General features: G+C 50.5%; 1 protein-coding gene across 1 annotated transcript; it reads right to left on the bottom strand.

The window, feature by feature from the left end:
• Window positions 1-1,983: 1,983 nt before the first annotated feature.
• WNT2B (Wnt family member 2B) lies at window positions 1,984-14,724 on the bottom strand. The gene is made up of 5 exons (XM_065885607.1): window positions 14,263-14,724; window positions 8,127-8,347; window positions 6,793-7,070; window positions 5,827-6,091; window positions 1,984-2,841 (listed from the first exon to the last, which is right to left on the bottom strand). The coding sequence occupies exons 1-5, from the start codon at window positions 14,448-14,450 to the stop codon at window positions 2,612-2,614; spliced, it is 1,182 nt and encodes a 393-aa protein (XP_065741679.1). The 5' UTR covers window positions 14,451-14,724; the 3' UTR covers window positions 1,984-2,611.
• Window positions 14,725-21,162: the final 6,438 nt, after the last annotated feature.

Here is a 21,162-nt window from a genome sequence, read left to right as displayed (position 1 = left end):
ATTGCTTGGCCATTATTCTTTTTGGGAGCCACATAGCCTCTGTAATAGGGCTTACATGGACCTCTTTTCTCTCACTATCCACCTCACTTTTCAGACCTCTCACTCTCTGGACAGCTTGCTGTTCTCTTAACCATTTATAGGAAATTGCAAAACTTGGTCTTTATGAACTAGAACTTGGAGCCCAGGGAAAAGCACAGAGCAGTATGAGATGCCAGAAGAGGCCCGATTCCTTCCACAGGGTAAGAACCAAGAAAGAATAAGATAATAGAACACAGGTAGATTTAGCTCAGGTTGATTTCCCATGGAAGGCCTAGGCTATCATTTATGTGGTAACCTGGATAACCTTTTGTAAGAGCTGAAGCTAACTGGGACCTGAGAGCTCTTCCCAGTGGCCCAGCATACAAGACAGCATCCTTTTGTAATTCATTCAGCTCTATTCTTGAGTTCAGACTGACTGTGAGCCCCTTACCCTTCCACTACCTTAGAGCTTTCCTCCTCTTAATCCTAGCTCAAGATGTCAGAAACTCTTCTTTTCCCCTCCCATTTCCCCCCTCCCTAATCCCACCATTGGCTCATCAGTTATCCAGTTGACTCCACTCTGCAAGGAAGACATTCCCCTGGCCTGACTCACTCAGTCCTATTTCTCCACAGGAATCCCCTCACCACAGACCACAAGGGCCCTGACTAGTTCATGTTTTGTGTTAATGGATGTGAAACTGGAGCAAACCCCCTCACCAAAAGAAAAACCACCCTAAACTCTCCCACATAGGTCTCAGCAGGTTATACAAATATTAGTCCTATCATCCAAATAAATCTGCCCCCACGGCCCAGAGCTATAGCACCCCCATCCTCTTGCTGCCTGTGCGGAGTAAAGCTGCTCCACAAACATGTGAGGACCCCAAGGGGTGCTGGAGAGGAACTCGGCAAAGGAAAGTGGCCTATATTCAGAACTCCTTGTGTAGGCTCCTTAATATACAGCCTGCTGTCAATACCTTATAGTCCTGAACTGAAGATTCTGAGAGAAGTCAGGATGGGCTAGACCAGTTACAGGCTTTGGTAAGAGGGTCTGTTGGCTGGAGTTTGAGGCATAATTAAAACTCAATATCTGATATAAGTTTGTACCCTCATTTTAGAGGTGAGAAGATAGAGGCTCAGAGAATTTGGGTATCTTTCTCAAAATATCAAAAACAGTAACTGGCACAGCTGAGATTTCAACCCAGGTCTGTCATAACTGCAAATTTCTATACCACTCTTCTCCTTTAAAATATCAACAGGCAAGAGATAACCACTGTCCAAGTCATATAAAAATAGGACATCATGATTTTGGGGACTCTTGTGTCCTGCCCTCTAGCTTACTAAGCCTGCTGTCTCTGGAGACTCTACCACTACAAGCTTAGTTAGGCAGTGGGTAGTAGCACAGAAGGAACTCCCCAATTTAAGCCAAATGTGGATTGAAGGATAATAATCACCAGGACTTGGAAAGTCACTAAATAAAGATTTGTTGAATAAATGAGGAAAGGTTGTTTTCTAAGCTGTTTACCACTTTGGCCCCAAGACCCAGCTCGCCTTCCTTCTGTAACCACTGGTTCCTGCTCCCAGCTTTAAAGGCTAGGATCCTCTCCTAAAAATTGCCAAAGCCAGCGATCTCTACCTGCCTAGTATACACTAATGCCTCATGTGGGCCTTTGAGATCAGGCTTGTTACCCTCTCCCATGCTCCGTGAGTCACATATCTTTTACTTGGTGTTTCCCAAACCTGGCTGCCCACCAGAATGATGCGTGGAAAGTTTAAAAGAGTAAAAATCCCAAGGCCTAGGCAGACCTACTAAATTACTCTTTCTTAGGAGTGTTCTACAGTATTCTAATGATCTGTTTGTTAGGCATGGCATGACACTGCATGCCACTCAGTTTGTACAGTCAGCAAGTGAGCAAAAGAGGCAGTGCTGGCTGATACAGGTTGAAAAGGAGAGATTAGAAGAGAATGTATGTTTGTATAGTTATATAATTCTTTTCTCCTACAAAACACAGCAGTTTATAAACATAATAGCATGAGAATGGAACTTGTCCGCTATGGCTAACTCTTATCTAGCAATCCCAGGCTCTTGATAATGGAAGAATGTTTCAGCCTATGAGTTTCTTTTGGGGTACCAGGCAGTTAGCTCACACTGACCCAGGGAAGAGATATGTGGTTTCATCTCTGTCCCATCTACCCTCAGCCAGGTAGGAAAAAAAGAAGTTCTCTCCAGGTATCCTTTCTCTTGCACACACAAGATGTGTCAGGAAGCCAATGCAAGGGAAAGGAAAAATGAACCTTGACCATGTGCTTTAGTGCAACTCATATCGCTCTGAAGACTCCTACCTCTTCCACTCTGCCTTCTAACCTCCAGAGTGGGGAGTCAGGGAGCCGCTCAGTTTTTTACATCCCCTGTCAACTCCTTCCCAGGGCTAAGGAACCAGCTAGGACACCAGAGTCCCTCTGGAGTACTTTACAAGTCCTTAAATAGAAGCTGTAGCAGCCCAGAGTTGAGGATGGAGGAAGGTGTGCATGCAAAGGTCTTGTGCTTTTGAGTCAGGAGGTTTGAAGTGGAGGGATGAGTGAGGTATTTATATGTTCAGGTCTGATCCAGCCACTCTGCCTTCTTGGGGGCCTTGCAAGTATGGACATCCACAGTGTTTCTGCACTCCTTGCACCGCACAGCACAGCACCAGTGGAATTTGCACTCACACTGGGTGACACGGGTAACTCGAGTTGTGTCATACCCTCGACCGCAGCACATGATTTCACAACCATCTGTCCCTTTAGATGTCTTGCTACAGACTCGGCCTGCGGTGCCTAGGGAACCTGGGTTGGGGAAGAGAGAGAGTGAGAACCAAGTTACCTCTTACTTCAGCCACTCTGGGTTCCCTTACCCACATCCTCATGAGGAAACCATAAAGAATCCCTTTTCCTGAAAATACACCCACTAGCCAAAATGATCATCTCCTTACTGCCCTCTGTACCAGGCTTGTTTCTTCCTACTATCAAGGCTCCCCAAAGACCAATGACTTTTCCTGCAATGCCCTCCCTGCCAATACACATCTCCATATCCCCTTCAAAACTTAGCCTTAAAATGTCATAATTGTTAAAGCTGGGTGAAGGTTCTCTACTTTATGTTTGAAATTTTCTATAATAAAAAGTTAAAATAAAAAACCTAGCCTATAATTTACCTTTTCTAAGAAGCCTTGTTACAACTCTGATCCAGTTACCATTTGTTAATATTTCGGTCCTTAGTTTATATTTCATTAAGTTGTACTATACAAGAAAGTAGTATAGCATGGCCATTAAAAATTTAATACATGTGCCTCATGTCAAATTGTCTAGGATTAAAACCTAATTCTGCACTTCTTAGTTGTGTGATCTAGCAAGTTAGTTGATCTCTCTGGGCTTTAGTTTTCTTATAATAGCACCTAACTCAGTAGACAGTTATATCTATAATCTCTGATCAACTGAGGGGGCGAACTGATAAGCATTACTGGCAGGCGGCTTCTCCCTAAGGAATTCCTAAAGAATATTCCTTGCCTTACCCCTTATGGTAGGAACCCTTGAAGGGTAGGGATTGTGTTATTCCCCCTGCACAGAGAATGCTCACAACCTCACAACCTGACTGATTTTTGCAAAAGAGATGCTGCCAACAGATCACAAAATCATAGCATTTTAGATGGAATGGATCCTAGAGAATATCTACTTCACCTCTTTCCCAGAGATGGGAACATAACTAGCCTGGGGGTTCAAGAAGGGTATGAATAAATTAACTGATTTCTATAGCAGTAGTCTCCACATTCCACTGAATATGGAAAGAAAATGCTAGTACTTCTATATTTGTTTTTGGGCTCATCAATTTAAAATATCTACTTTGTATGTATGTTTTATAATGTACATTTTAGTACAATGAAACATAGATATAATTCATAAGTAAATATACATATATTGGAGGCACATGTTCAGATTTTTTTTTTTTTAATGATAGGAGTACACAAGCCAAAATGTTAAGAGACCACTGCTCTAGAGTGTAGGCTGACTAGGTCTACTATATATGTTATCCGCCTGATTTCAAGGGCTAGTCTTAACGTCATTCTCTTGTGCACCAGAAGCCTCTTCTATGCTCTGGAGCCAAGCAATCCAATGTAGTAGCCACTAGCCAAATATGGTCATTTAGATTAAGTTAATGAAAATTAAATAAATTTTAATACTTAGCTCCTCAGTCACACTAGCTACATTTCAAGTGCTGAATAATCACATGTTACTAAGTGGCTACTGTATTGGAGAGCACAGATGTAGAATATTTCTATCATCACAGAAAGTTCAATGGGACAGTACTGCTTTGGAGGGAATTCCTGGCTCCATACTCCCTTCTGGGATGACTTGTACCCTTTGAATTCCAGGCTCCACTGTGGGTTTTATGAGACCTATGTTACGCCTCTGAGAACAACCAACACACATATGACTCATCCTCCCTCCTAACTCCAAAGATCCTTCCCCAAAGGTGCATTTTAGGATGACAGCATAGGCTTACACCCTGGATGTTGTGGAATTATTTCTAGGCATTTAGAGAGTAGCCCTCTGAATTATACCACATGGGAAGAAAACAAACTTAGTGGCAGGAAATCACCAGGAGAATCAGAAGTGCTTTCTTAGCATTTTTTCTCCTAGCACCCTTCAAAGTACACAAACTACTTTCTCTGTGTCTTGGGTAGAGCCCCACCCTGTTTCTGTGCCCAGTTTTGCTCCAAGCTAATTGCTTCTCCAGGAATGACACTGATAGGTGAAAACAAATAGTATAGAAGACAGCTAAGGGTTTTGGCTTCCCCTTACCGAGGTCCTGACTGCTGAGACTACAGAGAAGAGTCTGGGAGCCCATAACAATAACCAGGGGAAGAACAGTTCTGTTGCATAGCAGGTGGTTCCCAGTTTAACCTATCTGAACCTGAAATATGAGCCAAGATGGTTAGCTTCCACTCTTTCAGGGGAACACCACATCACCTTCCAGCATTCCCAAGAATTCCACCACAAATATATGCAACAGATTCAAGAATGATTTGCTGCTTTCTGCTGATGGTTAGCCTTTGGTAGGGATCTCCTGTCTCCTTGCTTCCTCAACTCCATTTTAGAATCTTCAGTGGCAGCACACTGGATAAGCCCTTTCAAGGTCATTCATGGTGTATTTCCTACTACCTTTCTGTCTTTAATCTTCCTTACCCAAAACCTTCACTCAGATTAATCTGCTCTCTGTTCCCAGAACAGATCATGTGCTTTCCCACCTACCACCCTACTCACGTGTAGAGAATATCCACCTGTTCTTCTCTCTAGCTATCCAGATAATCCCCACACTTTAAGAAACAGCTTAAATTCCACATTTTCAAGTAAACTTTTCTTAATTTCTCTCTTTTGCAGTTGCATTTGTCTACCTGTTATATCTCATTTCTTTAGCTAGATTGTAAAGAGCCAAAACTTAGTCTGTATCTTATGCTTCTGTATAGCCCATACATTGTTTGGTACTGAAATGGGTGATTGACTTAAACATTCACTTAGTAGTACCTACTATATCCCAGATGCTGGGAATATAAAGGAGTGATAGATGACCTCAGGCCTCAAGGAGCTCAGTGTCTTCTCCTCTCTAGGCAGCTTTGGGCCTGGCAGACTGAGGCATAAATCAACAATCTTATTACAAGGTTTTCACGTCTGACTGGCTTCTCCAACCTCCTTCCCTAACTCCTGAGACCGTGATTAACTAGAGGTGCCTGCACTAAAAATCAGGGCTCCATGTTTCTACCTACTTTCCTTACTCACCTGCAGCCTTGTCCAAGACGCAGTAGTCTGGAGAGTTGTCAAAGTAGACAAGGTCAGTCCGGGTAGCACGGCGGTAGCCTTGGCGGGCTGCTGTGAAGTTTGCGCCATCCTGGGTGGCCGTTACCTGCACAGCCCCGTCATAGCGCCGCCGCAGGTAATCACCTGTGCGGCGGAAGTCTGAGAGTGCACGCCAGCAGGTGCGCAGAGTACAGGAGCCACTCACGCCATGGCACTTACACTCCAGCTTCAGAAACCGCCGCACAGCCTGGGAGGTGGGGAGGCAGGTAAGGGAAAGGCAGCCAGTCAGGGTACTTTATGGTCATCCCTAGGACTAAAAGCATGAGTGCCCTGAGGTCTGCTGGTCCTGGGCCTGGTTGGCTAGTGGAGCCATCGGTTGTCCTCTCCCCAGTCAGATTCCACCCATTCTTCCCGATCAAATTCAAGAACCTCTTTTTCCAGGAAACCTTCCTAGACCAACAGTGCTTTCCTTTTCATGATAGCCCATTTGAACTTTAAAGCCCCAGGATTCTGTTCATAATTATGGCACATCCTCCACTTTTCATGTGTTTTAGAGTTCAAGGTACCATGCCTTCTGCTTTTGTTGCATGTCATTTTCCAGCACAGTACTAGGCCAGTATAGGAAGTGCTCAAAGACCAGTGCACTGACTAGAACAAGCTTTTATCCTCCTCAGACTTTAGGAGGTGATTCTTTTTTTCTTAAAAAGTTATTTCCCTTCTTTTCTCCACCTTTCCCTAATTTCCACCTATGTGAAGATTCTTTATGCTCCAGGTTGAACCTAGGCATTCCTAAGGTCCCTTGCACTTACTGCTCCTGTTCCAGGGGTTGGGGCTTTTGGAAGTAATCCAGAAGCCTTCAGTGCTTCCACCTTCACATTTACTCCATGATCATACATACTGGCCACTCCCAGCCAATATGAATGTACATGCACAGACATGAGTACTGACCGTGCGGCCACAGCGATTGTTATGTAAGTTCATGAGAGCCCGTGCATCCTTAAGCCTCTTCTCCTTGGCATCCACGAAGGCTTTGGCAAAACGAACACCATAGTGGATGTTGTCACTGCAGCCACCCCAGTCGAAGTCTCCACGTTGGTCATGATGTCGGCCACGGGTGTAGGGGTCACAGCTGCACACACTCAGTTCACCCTGGCTACAGGCACGAGTGATAGCATGGACCACCCCTGCTGATGAGATGGCATATACAAATGCTGCCTCCCGGCTACCTAGAGAGAGAAAGGTAGAAGTGTGTTTCAGGAAAGAGGCCCTTGTCTGTCCCCTTCTTTAGCCCACACAACCTTCAACTCTGAAACCTCTTCTCCTTTTCTTTCCCAGGGCAACCCCTGTACCTCCTTTATTCAAGGTACCCTTCCCTTCCAAGAGCATTCCCCAGTGAATCTGACCTCTTCCCCTCAGCCCTCACAACTCTCTATCCGCTTCTTTGTATGTCTGACCTCTTGGGCTGACCTGTACTCCTGTTTCCTTCCAAACTCCCTGGGTCCATCCATTGAAAAGTTTCACAGTGAATCATTCCCTCCCACTGAGTGCCAACCCCGGCTTAGCAAAGCCAGCCTTAGTCCACATTCCAGGCCTTTTCAGGCCCACTCTGCTGGACAGTTCCCCTACAATGGAGACCCCAGCCCAGGGGTCATCCTATTTGAAGAGATATGCTACTTTCCCCAGCCTGCTTTCTTCCTTCCCTGCTCTTGGGGATTGATGAATCATCATCACTCTTGTCCCTCTGACACCTCCACATTCTCATCTCATTCCCTTTCTGCTAGTTTACTGTTTAGCTCTGCTTAGCTCTTTTGCTGAGCCAGGTCCAAGCCGCTGACTCTCCAAATATTTACATATCACCTTTCTGTTTATTCCTTGCTCCAATTATTATAGTGTTGGGAGTGGTGGGGTGAGGGTAGTGACGGTGTTGGTAAGAACAGAGCAGCCATTTCCAGTCCTCAGCCTTACAGTGCATGGATATCCGCAGGCTGGGGGTTGGGGAGGGGAAGGAAAAGGGAGGAAGAAGGATGGAGGTACCAGGGAATGCTGTTCCTTTGACCCATCATCCCAGAACACTGCGATTTAAAGGGGTCACTGCCTACATATAACATATATAAGGTACTGAGGGTCTGTTTCCAACTGTATCCTGGGCTCTGCCCACAATTCTTATTCTGATTATGAAGTAGTGTGCAGGAGAGGAGAGAGGGGCTCATGCCTATACTAGCCACTCACCACCCCAAGCATAGAAAGAGAAGGAGCTGGGGCAGGGTGGAAGAGGCCCCTACTTCTGAGCATGACACGGCCAAAGACAGTGTGGTCCCGGTCCAGGGTGGTGCAGTTCCAGCGATGGTGGCGGAACTGGTGCTGACACTCTCGGATCCATTCTCGGGCACCCTCGCCCACCGAGCGCATGATGTCTGGGTAACGCTGGCACAGCTGACGCTGCCGGCTCACCAGGCCAGGGATATTGTCACAGATCACTCGGGCCCCCAGTGCCCCGATGTACCTGCAAGGTGGAGATGGCCCTGTCAGAGCATCCTGGCTTCATTCTGCATTAGGAGAAGGGGAGGAAAGGTTTGGCATTCAAACCTTGAGAGGTTCCTTCCCCTTCCTCCAACCAAGGCCGATATTCCCCAAGGCCAATGGGGAGAACCGATCCTCACAAGCTCTGGAGAAATAATTAAGCAGTTGCAGAGAGAGTAATTGAGTGGTCTCTCACCATTACCAGTTCCCCAGCCAAAGGCCAAAATGACACACACTCCCAGAACACAGGCTAGGCATGTGTCACATACACAGAAGCTGTGGGCATGTCACACAAACCTCATTGCCTGTTTATTTAATAAACATTAAGAGCCTCGTGGAAAAATAAACTTAATAAAACTAGAGTCTGAGACAACATTGTTATACCCACATGTCAGAGGCACGTCCTGCGTGGCTGGTCCATAAAGACATGGTATGGGAGAAGGATGGAGACAGGGAGGAGTCAGTGGGAAGAGATATAGTGGGCAATTTTGAGTGACGTTTACAGCTCTAGTCAGACCCGTGTAGCTAAGAGTCCTTATTCCCAATCCCGAGGTCTGGGGAGGATGACCCCCCACCCCAAATCTCCTCCCCACACCCTTTGTTTCAAGGTCCCATGACCTTTCTTAACTAATGAGTCTTTAAAAATCATCCTTCCCAACTTAAAGGGCATAATGTCCTGGATGAATCTACATGGGCAGAGGGCTGTTTGCAGCGGGAAACCAAAGACCAAGATTAAGCAACAGGGTGACACTCCCCATATTCCAGTCCCCAATCTGCCCAATGTGAACGATTATAAGAAGATCAATTGGGTGAGCTCATAAAAGATAGGTGAGTTGCTAGAGTCATTCTCAGTTTTCTCAAGGAAGTAGTTTTTCTTCATTCAAACACTTTTTAGCCCTGGACTCCACCACAAGCCTCAGGAAGAACATTTCAGAGAGAGGACAGGAGTTCATCATCACCTTTTTTCCCCACAAGGCCACCAAATGAGATCTGACCCATACACCCACTTCTCACTCCCTTTCCATCTCTCCAGCACCCAGCACATACATGCCTTGATTTGCTGTGAATTCTCTATTCTCCCGTCCTAACACATCAAAGGGACGCCTTCTCGCCCCTTTTCTGAACAGATGGGGACCATGGAGGGCAGTTGCTGCTACAGACAGAAAAGATTTGATTTGGGCTGTGAATGAGCCTGTGGTTTGGGAAGGGCCCCAAAATGGGCCTAGAAGTGGGTGAGGAGAAGGGAGGGCAGCCAGTGGGGAGAAGGGAAAAGCTGGACTGCCCTGGGCTTTATGTTCTCTGCAACACTCCCCCCCACCCGGCCCCCTGCATTTGTAAACGCAGCCCTCACCCACAGACTGGATCACCACTGGTGATACCAACTCAAACACAAGGAGGGCTGATGTTTGCCTCTTCTGGAATTCAGCAGGGCTGATGGGGCCCATCTGTCCCAGGGAGGGGTGAGAGGGCTGGTCCACCACTAACAAATCCCATGGAATCAGCATCCCCAGCACTGTCCATCAGGGCAACAGCTTCCAGGAACAAACAAAATAAACACCCTGGGCTGGGCCAGGCCGGAAAGGGCTGCCTGACGCACAGCCGGGAGTTACACCCACTGCTGCGGTGCTTTGTTTGGAGAATCAAGACCGTTGGAGTTGGAGCCTGTCCCTGTCTCACCACCATTCTGCTTCCTCAGTTCACCCCCGAGTACTGCTCTAGGCAATGGGTGTTTGTTGTTTTTTTTTTTTTTTTTTTAACTGGGGCTTGGGAAGACAGGGGTTGGATGGGAATGGGAGACCAGTAATCCAGCCCTCATGAGACAGTGTGGAGTGGGGCATGCCAAACCCTGGTAAAAAGTCCTTCCTGTGGTCTGACTTAACTCCATCCTGCTGCAGCCCACATCGGTCCTTCCTGTTACATCCTCACTGAGCGTGGGAACATCTGTTCAGTAAGACAGGAAGATAATTTTCTTTACTACCACCCTTATCCCACTAAGTAGCTGCTTCAAGATTCTGCAGAGCAGGGCACTTGCCTCCTGACCAGTGGTCAGCACCTTGCAGTCAGTGTGGGGGCCTCCAGCAAGGCAGCCTGAGGCCCAGGTCATCCCCCTCTCAATTCAGCGCGTGCCTACAAAATGCCTACCATGTGCCAAGCACTGAGCTCATCTGTTAGGGGCACAAAGATATTTAAGGCATTTCCCAGCTGATGGGCTGGTAGAAGGGTGAGATGCCCCTGACTCTGTAGCTGTTTCCCTTCCAGAAGTTTTTACTTCCTTCCCAGCTTCCTGCTCCAGAATGCTCTCTTTACCTGCTTTTGACCAATTCATACCCCTTCCTTTGACAAAGTGACTCATGCCCTGTTCTAGCTCCTTGCTACTCAGAGTGTGGTCCCCAGAACAGCAGTATCAGCATCTCCTGGGAATCTGTTAGAAATGCAGAGCCTCAGGCCCCATTCCATCCCTACTGAACTGGCATTTTACCCACCTCCTCAGGTGATTAGGACATGCTGCTCTATGAAGGCAGGGAGTTTTGTCTGTTTTGTTCACTTCAGTATCCCCAGTACCTAGAACAATGTCTGGCACAAAGCAGGTACTTAATAACTATTTGGTGAAAAAAACAAAACCTGACTGCTCTGATTTATCCCCAACTCCCCTCTCCTCCTAGCTAGCCATAGGCTTCATTTCAATTATAGCTTTATTCCTTGTTGACATTGCAGATGTTTTAGGTTTGTGTCTTTTTAATGAGGCTAGAGGTCCTCTTTTTTATTTACCCCCTTTCTTTTACAGTCTTTAGTGCATGTACATGGTTTAGCTCAGCCCATATAAGGCTTTGAACACAAGGATAAAACAATTATTCTCCCTAAATATCTTAATACAATATCATTTATATGATACTTTACAGTTCACAAAACATTTTTCTTCACAAAAATCCTATGAGAGAGAGATTTTCATTTTACAGGTGAAGAAACTGAGGTCACAAAGATTAACAATACCCAGCTCTGTCCATCAGGGCTAGTCAGAGGAGAACTGGGGTGAACCAAGGACATCTGACTCCAAAGTCCAAGCTCATTTTCAATTCCAAGCCTAAGAGAGGCACACGGTGCTTATTAACCAGGAGTAGACCAATCTGGCTCCAAAATTGGTGTGAACTTGAATTTCCTACTACGCCCCTCCTATCCTTCACTTTCTTCATGTGTGAAATGGGGATAATAATATTATCTGCCTCACTGGATTATTTTGGGGATTGTAAAAGATGATGCTTATAGGTGCTTAGCCACAGTGTCTGGAGCTTAGGAAGGGCTCATTAAATGGCAGCTGTGGTTGATAACAATAATGTTAATATCGGGGAATTCCCCGGTGGTCCAGGTGGCTCCAGGTCTGGGAACTAAGATCCCACAAGCCCCTGGCATGGCCCCAAAACAAAAAAAAATCAATAATGTTAATGTCATGATATCACTTTGTTCCTCCTGTAAATCCACAGTCCTGAACACAGTCCTGCTCTTGTGATTCCTTACATCCCAGCCCCTGCAGAATACAAAATAGTACAGGGAGGCACATGCCAGGAGACCCCTATTTCTTGTTCTCTTTTTCATAGATTAAGAAGAGACCACCCGTTTCCTCCTTCAGTTAAAGGTCGGGAGAGGAAGGGAGTGGTTGGAGAGTAAGGGGAAGGGCTGTGAGGAAGATCAGACTGTTAGCTGGTGATAGTAATGACATTCTGCTCCTGAGCGGAACATGGACACACAGAGTCAACAGGCATCTCTTCAGGGGGTTGTACAGAATATCAATCTTGCTGGGGTTTTTTCCTAAGAGAAAGAGAGATAATCACCTTGGGTCCTGACCTGCTTTTGGAAAGCAGCTTTCTACTTTATCCCAGAAGTGACTGACCACTGAGGCAGGCATCTGGGGCCTGCAGCTGTGACCCCTGTGAGGCAAGGAGACTGAAATGACCTGTGCACTCACTGCCCATCCTGGCCCTGTGGCTGCCTTCCTCCATTTCACAGGGACTGCTGAATCCCTCTGTATCACCCGCCCACCTCCCTCCCTAGCTAGCTCTTCCACCCAGGAGTTTTTCCAAAATCTTTAATATGAACCACATGGGGGAGAGTAGTAGAGGGAGAAAGGAAAAGGGAGAAGGAGTAGCCAAGGGGACAAAATGCGGACTAGGAAGAACCCCAATTGGGTTTTTAGGAACCACTACCAGGATGCTGAAATTACCAGAGTGACACTTCCTCACCTAAACACCATGTGGACCAAGACTGCCTTCCAAATTGGTAAGAAGCAATCAAGAGTCCCTAAAAGCAAATTGTCATCTGGAATGGATAAAGATGCACAGTGGTCACTTCATCCTTTCTCTACAGGGCCTCTGAAGACACAAGTCCCCAGCCAGACTGAGACCATGAAGGTAAAGGGTGGCTTTAATCTCACTCTGAAGTTTGAAAGGCTTTTCTCCTCGTCCCCTTCTTCCTTTTCCCTTTCTAAAGGAATGTTTCAAGCCAGATGTAAGATATGGGCCTCCCTGCTCCCCCATCCAGAACCCCCCTCCTTGCCTTCCCCAACACTGCAGAGATAAAAAGATCCAAAGGAGAGATTTTCCTGAGACAGGAAAAACGGGGGGTGTGTGGGGGGGTGATGGGGATGGAGAAAGTTGCATCTTGAAATGATAGGAATCTGCAGCCCAAGCTCGCTGGCCCCTCAGCCAGCTACCCCTCACCCTTCCAGCCAAGATTCCAAATCCGGAGGAGAGAAGCCACAGGGTGCAAGGGGAAAAGAGACCACACTTTGTGGAGGAGGGGAGGATTGGGGGGAGGGGCAGAGTAAGGAAAGGAACGGGGCACTGAATGGGTAGAGAGAGGCAATAGCCCAGTCCAAGCGGCCAGTTTAATTGGGGGGTGAAGAGGAAAGACAAGAGGACTGAGTCGTTTCTCAGTCCCACTCTCCCCCTGCTCAGCCCCCAGACGGTGGGGGAGGAGAGAGAACAGCTCTTTCTTCTGGGAGAAAACGATGAGTGCCATCCAGAGCTTTCGTAGGTAAGGGGATCCGAAAAGAATAGATAATCCAGTGGACTTTTAATTCCTTTTGCCTCATCTGCCGTCTTGTGAAGTGTCCGGACTCTTAAGGCCTGCAGGAAATCTGAGGAGAGGATCTCTTAATGCTTTGAGACTCTAGAAGCCGCTAGTTCTTGGAGGGGAAAGATGGGAGATGGGACCATCTGGGGAAGGAAGAGAAGGAAGAAGGGAGGGTGATATCAAGGTTCGAAGTGAGATCCTCAAAACAGACTGAATGTCTGAAGTATGCAAACCCAAGTGTTTGCTTTAGTTGTGGGAGTTAATGGGGGTAGTTTTTGCCTCAATTCCATTTCTGAACCTTGCGCCGGGTGCTCCTACCTCAACCAAAGCCATACTGCGTTATGGGGTGAGGGTAGACTAGCGAGAAGCTCGTCTGCCCTTGCCATCTGCCCCTTTCTCCACCTCCCCCGTGTGGGGGGCCAACCTTAGGGGATCAGGAGGCCCTCTTGGACGGCCACCGCGGCCCCAGATGGGCGACTGGTTCCTTGAATCCATCCTGAGAGAAACTCGTAAGGTAGCTTTTGCCCTAAGAGGATTGAGCTGAAATACAGGAGGTCTGGGAAGCCTCGATTACCGGGCGTCCTTTTTCCAAATACCCAGCGCCCTCATCACCAGACGGGGAAGGAGCGGCGCCCCCTTATCCACTCCCCGCCCCCCTGCGCCCTTCCGCGACTTCAGTGACAGCCCTGCACGGATCGTCTCTGACTCCGTCAAAGCGACAACCTGGTCTCCTGAGCAGCGGGGTGTTGGGAGCTGTATACACTCCCTTTCGGCGCGTCCGGCCTCTCTAACCCAGCACCTCACCCTCCCAGCCCTGAGAGCCACACTTACCACCAGGACGTGTCTACGCGGGCCGGCAGCAGCAGCAGCAGCAGCAGCAGGCGGCAAGCAAGACTTAGGCGGGCCGAAGCCCCAGAGCCGTCGGGGCTCGTGGGTCTAGGCGCGGGCGCGGAGACAGGGGCGCGGACGCGCCGAAAGGGGAGCTGCGCGGCTTCCTCCGCACCACCCGGCCTCAGCATAGCTCCCCGAAGACTCCCGCCACGCGGCCCGGAGGGGCGTGGACGGGCCACCGGCTGAGGGTAGTCAGGCTGCTCCCACTTCACCCCCCTGGGGGGCCATAAGTCTCGCCGGCGGCTGGGGACCTAAGGGCACCAAAAGTCCAGAAGTCGGGGCGCCAGGTCCCGGAGAGGGACGCAGGGAGAGGTGTCCGGAAGCCTACGACGCCGCGCCGAGCTCGGGATCTGGGGCACGCTGCCTGGGCTGAGATGCGGTGTCACGGGGTCGGCGGCGCGGAGTGGGGCTGCGGACAGAGTGTGCCGACAGCTCCTTCGGCCGCGGGCTCTCATTGGACGGCGCGGGGCGGGGCCGAGGCCGGGGACACGCGCGGCCCTCAGGACGGCTCCGCCCGCGCCAGCCCGGGGCGCCCCGCAGCGCCCTAGGTGTGGCGGCCGCCTCCGCCCCTCGGCGCCCCTAGCACTGCACCGCGCCCCCACCTGCTCGGGCGGGACGCGACGGGGCGCTGCGCCCCGTCGCCCAGTCCCTGCCCACGCCGCGCCACCGGGTCCTAGCGCCCTTCATTTGGCAACCCCAACCTCCGTGGGTGATGGCCTGGAGGGCCGAGTGAGGGGGGCTGCAGACACTTTCCCCTGTCATCTAACCTACAGTGACACTGAAGTGAGCCACAGAGGACTCAGTCATTTCTTCGGGTTCTCCGTTCTTGCGCTTCTGTGAAATGGGTAGAATCCCTGCCACGGGGAGTTGCGGGAGAATCTTAACTCCCTTTCCAACGCTGCCAACGGGGGGCGCCACGGGCAGCAGACTTAAGGTAGGGGCTTCTCTCATCTACGGCTCGCTGCCCCTAGTTCCTCCGACCCGCTGCCCACCGTATTCCCACCCCCCCACCCCCAGGCCCCCGCACACAATGTTTATAGACAAAGCTCTCGCCCGCCTGCCCGGACCCGACGCTTCTCTCCGGCCTGTGGACCGGGAATCGATGGCCAAAGCGGAGCGGCACACCTGAGGACCCGACGCGGACTCCCCGCCCTTGGCCGCCCGGGCTCGGCAGAGCCTACTCTCTCCCAGCTTTCCCGATGCTTCGGTCCCCCACCCCTTCGGGCGGGGCTGCGAGTACGAAAGAATCAGAAACAGCTGGGCAGCTTTCCCGAACCAGAGGCCAGGGTGGGGGTCCTGCTGAGAGAGTGGAAGCCCCGGAGCCATTTCTCTCCTTCGCCTTTCCACCCTTCCTCTTTCCCACTGCTCCCTTCCCTCCCTCCGCCAGCGCCCCAACCCCCTGGGGGCGTGGTAAATTGGGAAGGGGAAGGTTATGGCTGTAGAAATTGATTCCCCTCTTCCGTCCGCACTTCCCAGGCCGGCAGGTAGAGCTTCTGGAGGCAGGGTGGCCCTTACTGAGACCTAAAAATTCTTTTTAAAAAAACCTGCATCTTATAACTTCCAGAGTCCGGCTGGGGTCCGGCCCCAACCGCTTCTCCAGACTCAGTTTCTCTTGCCTAGCCTCTCATTCCCAGGTGTCTTTCGTGCCTCTCCCCGTGATTTATCTATACTATAAAGCCCTGGTGTAAACAACGCCCTGGAAACTGCCCAGCCCCTTCAACCCCAGACATTGTCAGTTCTTGGGGGTGGGGGTCTCTGTTAGACACTCCGGAGTGTGAGCGACAGGGCGCAGCTCGCCGCAGACGTCCCCAAGGCAGATATGAGGGAGAAGGGCTGAGAGAGACCTTTATCCCCTCTCCACATCTCTCACCCCTTTATCTCACTTTCTGTAGTAGGGGGCGAAGTGAATTCATTCATTCAACAAATATTTATTCCCTACCATGTTCCAGACTGTGCTAGGCACATTAGTGAACAAAGCAGAATGAACAATTTCTGCCTGTGTGGAGTTTAACTTATATTGGGAGAAGATAGACAATAAACAGTAAACATCACAGGTAAAACATATAGCATATTAGAAAGTGATAAGTACAGTGGGAAACAATGGAGTTGTAACTAGGACGATCAGGGTAGGCCCCATTAAGGACATTCAAGCAAAGACTTGAAGGAAGCGAGAGAACAAGGCAGGTAGATTCTTGGTGAAGAGGATGCCAGCACAGAGGCCCTCAGTTGGGAGTGGGCTGGTGTGCAGAGTGAGCTAGGGAGGAGGAGAGGAGTCCAGATAGGTAACAGCGGTAGTCTAGGTCATGCAGGAGAGAAGGTGCCCACCCTTAGAGGGGAGGTAGAAAATGGGGGCTGGATTGGAGTTGGATGGAAGTGAGTGAGTGGGGCAAATACAGAGGCCAGGCAGGGTCCACATGCTGTCCATATCCTCCCTGCCAACCTTCCCCTTCCCCTCCCCTTCTCTCTCTCAGTCTGGGAGGCTCCAGTTGGCCCTTCCGTTTGCTTAAAAGAAGCAGACTCTATACTGAGCTTCCCTGAGAGGGGCAGGTGAAGGAGGAATGGGCCCAGGCTCATTCCCGGCCAAGCCCCTTTCCTGGGACCATTCTGTCACCTCCTCCCAGCCCAGCCCCACCCTGATGCTGGGCAGCAGTCTATAAGCTCTGCAAGCTCTGGCAGCCCTCTCAGACTCCCCTGTGTGCGCAGGCCTGGGTGTGACTCTGGCCCTGTGTTTATTCCTACATCTGGGCCTGAGGTTGCAGGGTGGGGAGCTAGAGATGATCACATCAGCCCTAACCTTGGGTGGACTCGCCCACATGGGCCCCAAACTCACTTATGAGGCCCCTTGTTTGGCTTCAGCTGTCTTCATAGTCAAGTGGGACGGTGTCTTGGCATAACATAGATGCTCAACTATTAAAGCATGTTGCTGAGCTAAGGGGGCCCCCAGAAACATCAGCAGATCCAGGAGGGAGGGAAGTGGGTGAGGGAACAAGACTCTTCCCCAATGCTTACAGGCTACCTCTGCCCTAGAGTAGACAACCCAGGATGGCGCTTTGCTCCTTCTTCTTCCGCTCCCCTCTGAGCCCCCAGCTGCACAGGAGGAAGCCCAGGCTGCAGGAGCCAGCTGACTGCAAGAGCTGCACTCAACCACTTAACTAGAGAACAAATACGGAGCCAGAGAAGAGGTTTTCTGGGATCTGCCACTTTGGACTTCAAATCTCAAAATAAACTTCCAGTCTCGGGGTCCTAGACCCTACTGGAGAGCTGGGCTCCTCACGCAAGGGCCTGTTGTGGGGCTTCCAGGCAGAGGGTCAAGGCCAGAGGCTCAGGCTTAGCGCCTGACCTGCTTCTCCCTCCCATCCCCCACCCCTACTCCACCCGAAATGGGAGCTGGGGGAGGAGACTTGGGAGTCAAGTTCTGGTCTGAAGGGTCCCGCATGGAGTCAGGTCACTTACCGCGGTCCTGCTGTGTGCCCAGCGCTGGCCAGGGCATCCTAAATGACACAGAAGGAGTGAAAGGGTCTCGCCCCCAAGGCATTTTCATGCAAATACAATAAAGCCATCTGAGGGCTGGGATGATAGGCTTTGCTGTTTGCTGCAGACCTCCCCTTCACCCAGGCCTCTAGACTCCCTGGGGCCGCCAGCAGGACAACTTCCACCCAGCCGGCAGAGGCACACCTTCCTCCTCCCTCAAGGTGAACCACAGCCTCCTGCCCTCTCAAAAGTGGGTGCCCCAAAGAAAAGGGTCTCCCTCACCCCTGTACCTCACCTCATGCTCTGCTCCCCCATGGGGCCACTCAGAGCTAAGATTCATCTTTTTTTCACTCTACTCTCATCTGTGTGTGGCTGAATGATTTTGAATTTTTACTGGCCCTTGGATGGGAGTGGAGATGAGCTAAGGGGAGCTTGGGTGTGAGTAAACAGCTCTTACTCCCCCCGGGTCTACCCCCCCTTATAGGCCCCCCTTCCCTAGGCCCCTTTGGAGATGACCTCTCTTTCCCGGTGGGTGGGAGGTGGTGTGGATGGTAACGAGCAGAGAGAAAGGCCGAGAAGGGGCTGGGGGGAGGTTTGGATAGGAGTCAAGGAATTCCTGAGCCTGCTGCTTGCACAAGGGGCCCTGAGACGCCTTTCCTGAGATTTCTTTGCAAACCCAGAAAAGTCTCATTTGAAATGGGGCCAGGTTCACCCAGGCCTCTAGTGCCCCCCGCTCCTGTTTCTTCCTCTCCAGCCACCCCAGGCAGGTGTCTGGGGAAGAGTAGGGAGATTGGGAAGAACCCAGGGGCTTTTAAGTCGTATGAGGTGGGGATCTATGCTTTGTACACAGCCTGACCCGGCCTCTCCTTGGTATTTATGAGCTCCCAGGCGAGGCATGGAACGTGTCTCAGAGAGGCCAGGCCAAGAGGGCTTTGGAGGAAGGAGCATCCAGCCCCAAACCAGGGAAGGGGGCTTGGTGAGGCAGGGCTAGAGACAGAGACCCTCTTCTTCCCAGCCAGTGGCCAAACAGGGGAGTAGACTGCTCCCCTATGGGGCCTGGAGAAAGGAAAAGCGAGAGCTAAGGGAGAAGGGGGAAGAGGAGGCCTGGAGAGGCGGGACCGTAGAGGCGGGGCCTGGGGGTCTGGAGCCTTTTAGCACTTTGGCTGTAATCAGACTGGAGCCAGGCGGAGGGCGGGCTGACAGCCATCCTGGGCGGGTGGCCCAGGTTCTGTGTGAGGCCAGTGGGTGTGCTGCTGGGATCCTGGGTGGTCACTGACCAGCCTAACCCCAAGGGAGGGTGGTCCCACGTTGCCCCCAGCCCCCCCTCACAATCTGCCTATGTCAGATAGGCTACACACTGAGCTCTCTTTCTCTCCCCACCACCTGTTTTAGGCCCCAGAACAATCTCAAGTGAGATTTGCTTCCAGTGGAACAATCTGCAGAGCCCACTATCTGCCTCCCTCCACTCTGCCTTCCTTGGTTCACTCTGCCTCTCTCTATTCCGTGTCTCCACCTCTCTGGGTCTGTCTCTGGCTCATATTTCTGTCATTCCGTGTCTATTCCTCTTGTTGTTTGTCTTTCTGTCTTCATTTGTCTCTCTGTGTGTCTGTATCTGACAGCCTTTCCTCCTCTGTTGGAACCTCTGTCCCTCTTTCAATCTCTGTCACTCCTTGACTCTTGGTGTGTATCTCTGTCTCTCCATCTTTCTCTCTATGAATCTGTATGACTGTCTCTCATTCTTCTTTCACTCACTTCATCTCTCCGTGTCTTTTCTGACTCTGGGTGTGTGTGTGTGTTCCTCTCTATATTTTTCTCGGTGTGTATCTTTGTTTCTCTTTGTGTCTGTTTCTCTCTTTCTCTTTCCCTCTGTCTCACACCTTCTTCTGCAGTCCCTCCAACACAGTACAAAGTGCATTGGACTGAAAGAAATCAGAGTATTTTCTCCCCAGCTCAACCACACATGATTTGCATGACTCTGTAAGTCACTTTCCCACTCCTGGCCTCAGTTTCCTCGCTGGTAAAACAAGCAAGGTGGATATCTACTTCCCTCCGTCAGGGCCTCTTTCTGTCTTTATCTCTTTTTTCTTGTAGCATAGTCCATCCTTGTCTTCTGAGGGTTCTGCCTCTCTGCTCTCTAAATTCCACCCTGAAGTTAGGACTTCAGCCTCCTTCAGACCTCAGTGGGAAGGAGTCTCGGATACTGTCAGCCAGCAGGCCCCAAAAGGAGGACCCCCCCTCACTCCTTTACCCTCTTAAACATCAGGGTAGACAAGGTCCCTTTCTGGGGCCATGTCTGGGATACAAACCAGATTAGCTCATCTCTCTAATCCTCTTTGTGCTGGGGCCTCTGCCAGGCAGGGACACCCACAGAGCAAGCAGAGCAAGAGGGGTGTGTGTGCGTGGTGTGTGTGCGCGGTGTGTGTGTGTGTGTGTGTGTGCAGATTCTTGGAGAAGGCAGGACCAAGGTTCTCCTCTCTCTGTTACCCTCTCCTGCCCGAAAGCCCAAGTCAAGCCCTCACTGTATAAGAAACCTCATCGCGCTTGAACCAAATCAGGTTTTTCATAATCCCAGTCTGTTCCTCCCCCTTCCCCCACCCCCCGTCGGCTCTTCTACAGCTTCTCTAGGGCTGGAGAAATAATTCCAGCCATCCCCCTGTTCCCGAACATCCCAGAAGCAACCCCTTCTCCATGCATATTTTCTTCTCCAGATTTTCGGAGAAGGGTCTTTCCATCCCTTCCGGAAAAGCCTTAGTGTCAGGCAGGGAGCAGGGATATGGGGGAGGAGCGGAGAGCAAGCAGGCAGTTCCTGGATTTCACACTTCAAGTTAAAGGCCTTCAAGTTGGAGAGGTCTTTCTTGGCTGATAAGATCAAAGCATTCCCTCTGCCAGATCATTACCTTATTTTCGAGGCAATTGTAGAACTTATTGTATCAATTAGTCTGGTCTCCAGCTGCAGCCGTTTATCTCTGTCTATCTTTGTGCGCTTGCAGAAGAAAGGCCCAGCCCAGCCAGCCCGGCCAGCTAGAGGAGGGTGGGGAGCTGTTCGGCCGCTTTCAGTGGGGATTGGGCAGGTAGAGGCCATAGCGGGTGCGCTTTTGAAGTTTGGAGATCCCGCCAGCTCCTCCTTGCGCACCCCGCGACTGCCGCAGGAGCGCTCTTTTCCACTGGCGCCACACCTACACGCCCGTTGTGCCCCAGGAGGGCGAGCCTACAGAGCCTGGCGCGGGGAGGAGACCCATCAGGCCAGGCCAAGGCGCGGGCTCCGCGTAGGAAAACTCTTGAGCCTGAGCCAAGATGCCTGCCCCTTCTTGACTCTCTGGTGGGTGATTCACTCTGTGGGACGTGCGCCCCGCAGTGGCGTTTCCTAGA

Source organism: Phocoena phocoena, chromosome 1 (assembly GCF_963924675.1).
Source record: "Phocoena phocoena chromosome 1, mPhoPho1.1, whole genome shotgun sequence".
Classification (NCBI taxonomy): Eukaryota; Metazoa; Chordata; class Mammalia; order Artiodactyla; family Phocoenidae; genus Phocoena; species Phocoena phocoena.
This window is presented reverse-complemented; position numbering and strand designations above follow the sequence as displayed.

Excerpts from the sequence above, each read along its gene's own strand:
- WNT2B (XM_065885607.1), bottom strand. The coding sequence starts at position 14,450 with ATGCTGAGGCCGGGTGGTGCGGAGGAAGCCGCGCAGCTCCCCTTTCGG. Across the intron at positions 8,348-14,262 it reads CGCGTAGACACGTCCTGGTG|GTACATCGGGGCACTGGGGG; the intron begins GTAAGTGTGGCT and ends TCCACCTTGCAG. Across the intron at positions 6,092-6,792 it reads ACAATCGCTGTGGCCGCACG|GCTGTGCGGCGGTTTCTGAA; the intron begins GTCAGTACTCAT and ends CCCACCTCCCAG.